Below are 12,553 nucleotides of genomic sequence, written 5' to 3' on the forward strand. Positions count from 1 at the left end.
CCGGGCAGGTAGTACCGGTAATATATCTCCCTAGTTGGTGGCTGCCTACCAATTACTACCCACAGGTTGTACCTCTTTAATCCAGCAACCCTGGAACCTGGCCACTGCCGGACCAAAGAAAATGCTAGAAAACAGACATTGACCCCTAAGTCAGACACAGTTGATGATCCAATCTCATAGTACTCACACAAAGTCTTTACAGAAGTTCCGTTACCTAATTTTTTCAGTTACTCCACCTTTTCAAGCATAGATAATGATTTATTCTTACACTTATTAGCACTAGTACCATCTTCTTGGTCTCTTGGACGACATACTGAAGGGCTAAAATACAGCCGAATACAAAAAGTTAAGAGGACTGTCAATTAGTTTGGCCATAGAGTAAACAGATCTTGGCACTTTAGCAGTGCTAACAGCACTACCCTGGTGGCAGATTCACAAACAAATGACTAACGGCAGCAGATTCAAAATGTGCCAGACGATGGGAGTTGCCAGACCACAGAGTGCTGGATTAGGGAGGTACAACCAGTACTATTGTCGCTAAAACAGCAACTAATCTGATTAGGGGATTCACAGGGAAGAATTGTGGATGATGTAGAAATATGTGAGGAACTGAATGACAAGTCTGACAGGGTTTTCACAGTAGAAATTATCACAGCTCCAACACTAGGGAAATGGGATGGGGAGGAGACTTCAGAAACAATGAGATATCTAAAAAGATATCAAAAGAATACTAAAGGGTCTTGACCCATACAAGGCTCATTGTTTTAATGAAATTTCACCAGATGTGTTGATGATGTGTGCAGACACACTAAGCGGACCTTTTGAAATATTAAGATGTCGCTGGAGAAAGGCAAAGTGCCAAGGAAATGCAAAAGGGTGAACATCATACACATCTTCAGTATATGTGAGGTTGTGGAAAAGATAACCAGAGGAGGAATTACACAAGTGAGAGAACATTCTCAGGGAAAGATCATGTGTAACAAGCCTACTAGATTTCTATGAGAAAATGAGTTCGGTCTTAAACAAAAAGGTGGCTGAGTGGATTTTTTTTATCATGAATGCCAGTAAACACCTGATACTGTACTGCATGGGAGGATGTTTAAGAAGCTAGATTACCATGCAAGAATAAGGGGAAGACTCCTTCAAATACTGTTTATCTTGGTGAAAGGGAACAAAAATCACATGTTAGAGAAACCTTCTCCATACAGTTGGAGGTCACTAGTGGGATGGCCTAGGAATCAATTCTGGGACCATTACTCTTCTTGATCTATGTCAATGACTTACCTGAAGGAATGGCTTCCTCCAAGTTCTCTCCATTCACACGCACATTCAAAATAACCTGTCTCCCTTCACTACTAAACCTAATGACCTTGCTTTTATTCACATCTACTCTTAACTTTCTCCTTTCACACACTCTCCCAAACACCAGCTTCTGTAGTTTCTCATTTGTATCTGCCACAAGCAAACTGTCACCACCAAACAAGTGACTCACCACCCACCAGGCTCCCTATCCAAAACAGACTGCATACCTGTTCCTCCCTTGCATTTATCTCCCTCATCATCCTATCCATAGATGAGCTAAATAGCAATGGTGATATCACACACCCCTGCCACAAACCCATCTTCACCTAGAATCACTCACCCTCCTTTCTACCCAATAGTACACATGCCCTTCTTTCTTGATAAAAACTCCTTGCTGCTTCTAGCAGCCTTTCTCCCACACCACATATTCATAACATCTTCCACTGTGCGTCTCTATCAACCCTATCATATGCTTTCTTCAAACCTATAAATTCAACATACAAATCCTGTTTCACTACATATTTCTCACATATATTCTCCAAAGCAATACCTGATCTATACATCCTCTACCATTCCTGAAGCTACATTGTTCCTCCCCAATCTGAAGCTCTGTGCATGTCATCACCCTCATTAAACACTCTCCCATACAAGAGTGAGAATATATTTGTGGTAATAAGTGACTAGGCACTACAGAAATCCAGTCTACATCTGTACTTAAATTTATTCATGAAATAAAACTCAAAGCACAGTGGTGTTACAGAGAAACCCAGCTAATGGCAGCAATGAAGATAAGATACCATGCTATACAACAAAACCAGAACTATCATTTTGCATGAATGTAATCACAGAAATCTTCCTGAGAAAAGGACTTGGGGCTGACAGAGCACCCACTCTGTAAGCAGAAAACATTAGAAACACTGTCATATGTGGAAACTATATTCTATTGAAAGAAAAAAAAAGCCTTCAGGTATGTGGACAAAGATAAAGAACTACATACATAAAGTAACAGAAATTAGACTCAAATTAATTCAAATTTGCTTCAACAATTTAGTCATTTCTTTTCAGGAGAAATATAGGTCTGCTGGATAGGATCCAATAGAAGGCAACAAAAACTGTTCATGACCAAAAAGGGACTAATTTATAAAAATGGAAACCAAACATAGCCTTACTCACAAAAAAAAAGTCAGCAACCTTAAGCTTGCCCACCCACAAAAAAATTCAGCAGTCTTAAGCTTGCCCACTGCAGACAACAGAAAAACAATATATTTGGTGATATTGGCAAGGGAAAGTTCACTGGCATTAGCTTGAAAATATCATAATTAAATGTGGAAGACAAGGCAAAGAAGCAAGGCCATTTGTCTACGGTAATACAGTACATCTATAAACTAGGAGTGAAGTGAAAAAAAAAAATGCATGATAAAAGTGGTAATCTAAGAAGGATCCACAAATGTAAAACTCTCTCCCCATTTCCACTAATTTGTAAACACATATGCAAGGAATTACCTTTCTCTTTTGGTTGTCTAAGGCTTGCTGAAGAGTGTCAAGCTGATTTTGTTTCTGTGTTTTTTCACGTTTTAATCGTTCAACCTGAAAATGAAAAGAAAAAATAAAAACAGAATACAGCCTCTGACGAAAAAATTCAAGTATCAAACATGCACAAGAAACACACACAATACTGTACTCTAGTTCATTATGAGCCTATTAGCATGTATCTCTCAAAATGAAAATATCAACAGTGTATAGGCTAATAAAAGTAACAGACTAAAGAAAAAGTATATCATACTAAGGCCAAATTGAAGAATTTGTAACTGGAGTACTCTATACCATATAAAATCATTTAAAGTTGCATGGCCTAATGGATAATCAATAACTAAAACACAGCTGCAGTCAGTTTGTTTATAATTCAATTTGCAGTCTACAGGACACTTTTATAGCTACTTTCAGCACTGTACTCTGTAAATAGTTTTTTTTTTTTTGCCGCTGTCTCCCGCGTTTGCGAGGTAGCGCAAGGAAACGGACGAAAGAAATGGCCCAACCCACCCCCATACACATGTATATACATACGTCCACACACGCAAATATACATACCTACACAGCCTTCCATGGTTTACCCCAGACGCTTCACATGCCTTGATGCAATCCACTGACAGCACGTCAACCCCGGTATACCACATCGCTCCAATTCACTCTATTCCTTGCCCTCCTTTCACCCTCCTGCATGTTCAGGCCCCGATCACACAAAATCTTTTTCACTCCATCTTTCCACCTCCAATTTGGTCTCCCTCTTCTCCTCGTTCCCTCCACCTCCAACACATATATCCTCTTGGTCAATCTTTCCTCACTCATTCTCTCCATGTGCCCAAACCACTTCAAAACACCCTCTTCTGCTCTCTCAACCACGCTCTTTTTATTTCCACACATCTCTCTTACCCTTACGTTACTTACTCGATCAAACCACCTCACACCACACATTGTCCTCAAACATCTCATTTCCAGCACATCCATCCTCCTGCGCACAACTCTATACATAGCCCACGCCTCGCAACCATACAACATTGTTGGAACCACTATTCCTTCAAACATACCCATTTTTGCTTTCCGAGATAATGTTCTCGACTTCCACACATTCTTCAAGGCTCCCAGAATTTTCGCCCCCTCCCCCACCCTATGATCCACTTCCGCTTCCATGGTTCCATCCGCTGCCAGATCCACTCCCAGGTATCTAAAACACTTCACTTCCTCCAGTTTTTCTCCATTCAAACTCACCTCCCAATTGAATTGACCCTCAACCCTACTGTACCTAATAACCTTGCTCTTATTCACATTTACTCTTAACTTTCTTCTTCCACACACTTTACCAAACTCAGTCACCAGCTTCTGCAGTTTCTCACATGAATCAGCCACCAGCGCTGTATCATCAGCAAACAACGACTGACTCACTTCCCAAGCTCTCTCATCCCCAACAGACTTCATACTTGCCCCTCTTTCCAAAACTCTTGCATTCACCTCCCTAACAACCCCATCCATAAACAAATTAAACAACCATGGAGACATCACACACCCCTGCCGCAAACCTACATTCACTGAGAACCAATCACTTTCCTCTCTTCCTACACGTACACATGCCTTACATCCTCGATAAAAACTTTTCACTGCTTCTAACAACTTTCCTCCCACACCATATATTCTTAATACCTTCCACAGACCATCTCTATCAACTCTATCATACGCCTTCTCCAGATCCATAAATGCTACATACAAATCCATTTGCTTTTCTAAGTATCTCTCACATACATTCTTCAAAGCAAACACCTGATCCACACATCCTCTACCACTTCTGAAACCACACTGCTCTTCCCCAATCTGATGCTCTGTACATGCCTTCACCCTCTCAATCAATACCCTCCCATATAATTTACCAGGAATACTCAACAAACTTATACCTCTGTAATTTGAGCACTCACTCTTATCCCCTTTGCCTTTGTACAATGGCACTATGCACGCATTCCACCATTCCTCAGGCACCTCATCATGAGTCATACATACATTAAATAACCTCACCAACCAGTCAACAATACAGTCATCCCCCTTTTTTAATAAATTCCACTGCAATACCATCCAAACCTGCTGCCTTGCCGGCTTTCATCTTCCGCAAAGCTTTTACTACCTCTTCTCTGTTTACCAAATCATTTTCCCTAACCCTCTCACTTTGCACACCACCTCGACCAAAACACCCTATATCTGCCACTCTATCATCAAACACATTCAACAAACCTTCAAAATACTCACTCCATCTCCTTCTCACATCACCACTACTTGTTATCATCTCCCCATTTGTGCCCTTCACTGAAGTTCCCATTTGTTCCCTTGTCTTACGCACTTTATTTACCTCCTTCCAGAACATCTTTTTATTCTCCCTAAAATTTAATGATACTCTCTCACCCCAATTCTCATTTGCCCTTTTTTTTCACCTCTTGCACCTTTCTCTTGACCTCCTGTCTCTTTCTTTTATACATCTCCCACTCAATTGCATTTTTTCCCTGCAAAAATCGTCCAAATAAATAATTTACTTGATTTTAAATGGCATATTACCTTATGCTACTAATCAAATATCATGTCCAGATATTACTATCTTTCTTATCTATACTTGCTTGGGGATAAACAATGGGCCTTAGAATTATCTAAAAGGTTCTCTTTTGGGTTCAGCCTAAATCAATTTTTTTCTACACAAAAAATTCTGGTTACTATCAAGGATTTTCATAACTAAATGTATATTTATTTCTTAATAAATATACATTTAAGAATATATGGTGTGGGAGGCAAGTTGTTAGAAGCAGTGAAAAGTTTTTATCGAGGATGTAAGGCATGTGTACGTGTAGGAAGAGAGGAAAGTGATTGGTTCTCAGTGAATGTAGGTTTGCGGCAGGGGTGTGTGATGTCTCCATGGTTGTTTAATTTGTTTATGGATGGGGTTGTAAAGGAGGTAAATGCAAGAGTCCTGGAAAGAGGGGCAAGTATGAAGTCTGTTGGGGATGAGAGAGCTTGGGAAGTGAGTCAATTGTTGTTCGCTGATGATACAGCGCTGGTGGCTGATTCATGTGAGAAACTGCAGAAGCTGGTGACTGAGTTTGGTAAAGTGTGTGGAAGAAGAAAGTTAAGAGTAAATGTGAATAAGAGCAAGGTTATTAGGTACAGTAGGGTTGATGGTCAAGTCAATTGGGAGGTGAGTTTGAATGGAGAAAAACTGGAGGAAGTGAAGTGTTTTAGATATCTGGGAATGGATCTGGCAGCGGATGGAACCATGGAAGCGGAAGTGGATCATAGGGTGGGGGAGGGGGCGAAAATTTTGGGAGCCTTGAAAAATGTTCAGGCCCCGATCACACAAAATCTTTTTCACTCCATCTTTCCACCTCCAATTTGGTCTCCCTCTTCTCCTCGTTCCCTCCACCTCCAACACATATATCCTCTTGGTCAATCTTTCCTCACTCATTCTCTCCATGTGCCCAAACCACTTCAAAACACCCTCTTCTGCTCTCTCAACCACGCTCTTTTTATTTCCACACATCTCTCTTACCCTTACGTTACTTACTCGATCAAACCACCTCACACCACACATTGTCCTCAAACATCTCATTTCCAGCACATCCATCCTCCTGCGCACAACTCTATCCATAGCCCACGCCTCGCAACCATACAACATTGTTGCAACCACTATTCCTTCAAACATACCCATTTTTGCTTTCCGAGATAATGTTCTCAACTTCCACACATTCTTCAAAGCTCCCAGAATTTTCGCCCCCTCCCCCACCCTATGATCCACTTCCGCTTCCATGGTTCCATCCGCTGCCAGATCCATTCCCAGATATCTAAAACACTTCACTTCCTCCAGTTTTTCTCCATTCAAACTCACCTCCCAATTGACTTGACCGTCAACCCTACTGTACCTAATAACCTTGCTCTTATTCACATTTACTCTTAACTTTCTTCTTCCACACACTTTACCAAACTCAGTCACCAGCTTCTGCAGTTTCTCACATGAATCAGCCACCAGCGCTGTATCATCAGCGAACAGCAACTGACTCACTTCCCAAGCTCTCTCATCCCCAACAGACTTCATACTTGCCCCTCTTTCCAAAACTCTTGCATTCACCTCCCTAACAACCCCATCCATAAACAAATTAAACAACCATGGAGACATCACACACCCCTGCCGCAAACCTACATTCACTGAGAACCAGTCACTTTCCTCTCTTCCTACACGTACACATGCCTTACATCCTCGACGTATACATATATATATAATACACACACAGACATATACATATATACACATGTGCATAATTCACAGTCTGCCTTTATTCATTCCCATCGACACCCCGCCACACATGAAATAACAACCCCCTTCTCCCGCATGAGCGCAAGGTAGCACTAGGAAAAGACAACAAAGGCCACATTCGTTCACACTCAGTCTCTAGCTATCATGTAATAATGCCCGAAACCACAGCTCCCTTTCCACATCCAGGCTCCACAGTACTTTCCATGGTTTACCCCAGATGCTTCACATGCCCTGGTTCAATCCATTGACAGCACATCGACCCCGGTATACCACATTGTTCCAATTCACTCTATTCCTTGCATGCCTTTCACCCTCCTGCATGTTCAGGCCCTGATCACTCAAAATCTTTTTCACTCAATCTTTTCACCTCCAATTTGGTCTCCCACTTCTCGTTCCCTCCACCTCTGACACATATATCCTCTTGGTCAATCTTTCCTCACTCATTCTCTCCATGTGACCAAACCATTTCAAAACACCTTCTTCTGCTCTCTCAACCACACCCTTTTTATTTCCACACATCTCTCTTACCCTTACATTACTTACTCGATCAAACCACCTCACACCACATATTGTCCTTAAACATCTCATTTCCAGCACATCCACCCTCCTGCACACAACTCTATCCATAGCCCACGCCTCGCAACCATACAACATTGTTGGAGCCACTATTCCTTCAAACATACCCATTTTTGCTTTCTGAGATAGTGTTCTAGACTTCTACACATTATTCAAGGCTCCCAAAATTTTCGCCCCCTCCCCCACCCTATGATTAACTTTCGCTTCCATGGTTCCATCCACTGCCAGATCCACTCCCAGATATCTAAAACACTTTATTTCCTCCAGTTTTTCTCCATTCAAACTTACCTCCCAATTGACTTGACCCTCAACCCTACTGTACCTAATAATCTTGCTCTTATTCACATTTACTCTCAACTTTCTTCTTTCAGACACTTTACCAAACTCAGTCACCAGCTTCTGCAGTTTCTCACATGAATCAGCCATCAGCGGTGTATCATCAGCAAACAACAACTGACTCACTTCCCAAGCTCCCTCATCCACAACAGACTGCATGCATGCCCCTCTTTCCAAAACTCTTGCATTCACCTCCCTAACAACCCCATCCATAAACAAATTAAAAAACCATGGAGACATCACACACCCCTGCCGCAAACCTACATTCACTGAGAACTAATCACTTTCCTCTCTTCCTACACGTACACACACACACACACATATATTATATTCTATCTTATTTTGCTTTGTCGCTGTCTCCCGCATTAGTAAGGTAGCGCAAGGAAACAGACAAAAGAATGGCCCAACCCACCCACATACACATGTATATACATACATGTCCACACACACAAATTTACATACCTATACATCTCAACATATACATACATATATACACACACAGACATATACATATATACACATGTACAAAGTCATAATGCCTGCCTTTATTCATTCCCATCGACACTACGCCACACATGAAATAACAATCCCCTCACCAACATGCGTGCGAGGTAGCACTAGCAAAAGACAACAAAGGCCACATTCGTTCACACTCAGTCTCTAGCTGCCATGTATAATGCACCATAACCACAGCTCCCTTTCCACATCCAGGCCCCACAAAACTTTCCATGGTTTACCCTAGACACTTCGCATACCCTGGTTCAAATCCACTGACAGCACATCGACCCCAGTATACCACATTGTTCCAATTCATTCTATTCCTTGCACGCCTTTCACCCTCCTGCATGTTCAGGCCCCGATCACTCAAAATTATTTTAACTCCATCTTTCCACCTCCAATTTGGTCTCCCACTTTTCATTCCCTCCACCTCTGACACACATATCCTCTTTGTCAATCTTTCCTCACTCATTCTCGCCATGTGACCAAACCATTTCAATAAACCCTCTTCTGTTCTCTCAACCACACTCTTTTTATCACCACACATCTCTCTTACCCTTTAATTACTTACTCCATCAAAGCACCTCACACCACATATTGTCCTCAAACATCTCATTTTCAACACATCCACCCTCCTCCGCACAACTCTATCTATAGCCCACACCTCGCAACCATATATCATTGTTGGTACCACTATTTCTTCAAACATCCCATTTTTGCTTTCCGAGATAATGTTCTCGCCCTCCATACATTTTTTAATGCTCCCAGAACTTTCACCCCCTCCCTAACCCTGTGACTCACTTCCGCTTCCATGGTTCCACTGCTGCCAAATCCACTCCCAGATAACTAAAACACTTCACTTCTCCAGTTTTTCTCCATTCAAATATACCTCCCAATTGACTTGTCCCTCAACCCTACTGTACCTAATAACCTTGCTCTTATTCATATGTACTCTCAGCTTTCTTCTTTCACACACTTTACCAAACTCAGTCACCAGCTTCTGCAGTTTCTTACATGAATCAGCCACCAATGCTGTATCATGAGCGAACAACAAATGACTCACTTCCCAAGCTCTCTCATCCACAACAGACTGCATACTTGCCCCTCTCTCCAAAACTCTTGCATTCACCTCCCAAACAACCCCATCCATAAACAAATTAAACAACCATGGAGACATCACGCACCCTTGCCACAAACCTACATTCCCACTCGCACACATGCCTTGCATCCTCGATAAAAACTTTTCACTGCTTCTAACAACTTGCCTCCCACACCATATTATCTTAATACCTTCCACAGAGCATCTCTATCAGCTCTATCATATGCCTTCTCCAGATCCATAAATGCTACATATAAACCCATTTGCTTTTTCTAAGTATTTCTCACATACATTCTTCAAAGCAAACACCTGATCCACACATCCTCTACCACTTCTGAAACCGCACTGTTCTTCCCCAATCTGATGCTCTGTACATGCCTTCACCCTCTCAATCAATACCCTCCCATATAATTTACCAGGAATACTCAACAAACTTATACCTCTGTAATTTGAGCACTCACCTTTATCCCCTTTGCCTTTGTACAATGGCACTATGCATGCATTCCGCCAATCTTCAGGCACCTCTACATGAGTCATACATACATCAAATATCCCTACCAACCAGTCAACAACACAGTCAACCCATTTTTTAATAAATTCCACTGCAATACCATCCAAACCCACTGCCTTGCTGGCTTCCATCTTCCACAAAGCTTTTTACTACCTCTTCTCTCTTTACCAAATCATTCTCCCTAACCCTCTCACTTCGCACACCACCTCGTCAAAAACACCCTATATCTGCCACTCTGTCGTCTAACACATTCAACAAACCTTCAAAATACTCACTCCATCTACTTCTCACATCACCACTACTTGTTATCACCTCCCCATTAGCCCCCTTCACCGATGTTCCCATGTGTTCTCTTGTCTAACGCACTTTATCTACCTCCTTCCAAAACTAAGTAAAGATCCTCATATTTTCAAGATACTATTGTTTCATCTTCCTAGAATAATAATGGGTTATATCAACACTCATTTGTTTAATGATCACACCTAAAGAATTCTCATACTGGTACTACGGTATGATCATAGAATTGCACTATCGTACTATTCAGAACCAACCATTACAAGCTACGTAGTAAAGGACCGTCATAGTTACTCAAATGACAAACTTCTCATACAAGTGGTGAATGGGTGCTGGGACACACTAAGATGGGCATCTCCAGGAAGGTTGACAACACAACTATGCCCCAGCTTCCAACATCTCACTAGGTTCTTTAGCTCTTCAACTCTTGCTCACAGCCCACAAAATGAGAGCCTGCTTCCACTCATTTGGTTCTCCAGTTCCTAAATGCACAGTTCTAAGCCCTGAGGATGAAACTTTGCTTCCACTTACCTGATTCTCCATAATTTCAATTTTGTTCACAAAGCAAAAACTATGAACCCCTTCCATTTATCTGGTTCTATAGTCTTCATATGAATAGGCCCTCTCAAGGTGAGACCTTAGTTTCACTCTCTTCATTCTCTAGCTCTTAAACTTGCTCAGAGGCTCTAAACTGAGACCCTGCTTCCACATACCAGGTTCTTTAGTTCTTCCAAGTTCCACAACCTTGTTCATAGTCCCACAGTTGAGGCCTTGCTCCAACCCACCTGATTCCCTTGCTCTCTCACCTTGCTTAAATTAAGTCTTGAGCTGAGGCCCTGCTTCCACTCACCTGGTTCTCCAGCTCTTCAACCTTGCTCAAAGCCCCCGAGCTTAAACCCTGCTTCCACTCAGAGGCAGACCCAAACCAACTCATGGTCTCTTCATATAACTGTCATTCACACCTCAAAGCCTGGGAGGAAAAGATATATTGTACCAATAAGACACCCAAAATCTAATATGCTTTTCAATGTTATCAATTCTGTGGTACAAGTTAAAGATTTCCAATTCAAGAAAAATTAATATACTCTAAATTTCATTAAATGCTTCTGATTTACCTTCCCTGCTCTGGAATTTATTACAAAAGGGAGTGACTGTTGTTGACTGGTTGGTAAGGTTATTTAATATATGTATGGCTCATGGTGGTGCCTGAGGATTGGTGGAATGCATGCATAGTGCCATTGCACAAAGGCAAAGGGGATGAAGGTGAGTGTTCAAATTAAAGAGGTATAAATCTACTGAGTATTCCTGGGAAATTATATGGGAGGGTATTGACTGAGAGGGTGAAGGCATGTACAGAGCATCAGGTTGGGGAAGAGCAGTGTGGTTTCAGAAGTGGTAGAGGATGTGTGGATCAGGTGTTTGCTTTGAAGAATGTATGTGAGAAATACTTGGAAAAACAAATGGATTTGTAAGTAGCATTTATGGATCTGAAGAAGGCATATGATAGAGTTGATAGAGATGCTCTGTGAAAGGGATTAAGAGTATATGGTGTGGGAGGCAAGTTGTTAGAAGCAGTGAAAAGATTTATCGAGGATGTAAGGCATGTGTATGAGTGGGAAGAGAGGAAAGTGATTGGTTCTCATTGAATGTCGGTTTGTGGCAGGGGTGTGTGATGTCTCCATGGTTGTTTAATTGTTTATGGATGGGGTTGTTAGAGAGATGAATGCAAGAGTTTTGGAGGGGCAAGTGTGCACTGTTGTGGATGAGAGAGCTTGGGAAGTGAGTCTGTTGTCGTTCACTGATGATACAGCGCTGGTGGCTGATTCGGGTGACAAACTGCAGAAGCTGGTGACTGATTTTAGTAAAGTGTGTAAAAGAAGAAAGCTGAGAGTAAATGTGAATAAGAGTAAGGTTATTAGGTACAGTAATGTTGAGGGAAAAGTCAATTGGGAGGTAAGTTTGAATGGAGAAAAACTAGAGGAAGTGAAGTGTTTTAGATAACTAGGAGTGGATTTGGCAGCGGATGGAACCATGGAAGCGGAAGTGAGTCACAGGGTGGGGAGGGGCGAAAGTTCTGGGAGCTTTGAAAAATGCGTAGAGG

General features: G+C 41.8%; 1 protein-coding gene across 6 annotated transcripts in view; it reads right to left on the reverse strand.

Moving 5' to 3' along the window:
• The window catches only part of LOC139758668 (uncharacterized), a 260,280-nt gene that overhangs the window by 241,100 nt on the left and 6,627 nt on the right, over positions 1-12,553 (reverse strand). For all 6 annotated transcript variants that reach the window (XM_071680307.1, XM_071680288.1, XM_071680282.1 and 3 more), the window contains exons 2-3: positions 11,303-11,422; positions 2,806-2,889 (exon numbers count right to left, since the gene is read on the reverse strand). In XM_071680307.1, the coding sequence (XP_071536408.1) occupies positions 2,806-2,889; positions 11,303-11,386 (168 nt within the window). In that variant the 5' untranslated portion in view covers positions 11,387-11,422. The remainder of the gene's footprint in view (positions 1-2,805; positions 2,890-11,302; positions 11,423-12,553) is intronic.

The sequence above is a fragment of the Panulirus ornatus genome, chromosome 2, assembly GCF_036320965.1.
Source record: "Panulirus ornatus isolate Po-2019 chromosome 2, ASM3632096v1, whole genome shotgun sequence".
Taxonomy (NCBI): domain Eukaryota; kingdom Metazoa; phylum Arthropoda; class Malacostraca; order Decapoda; family Palinuridae; genus Panulirus; species Panulirus ornatus.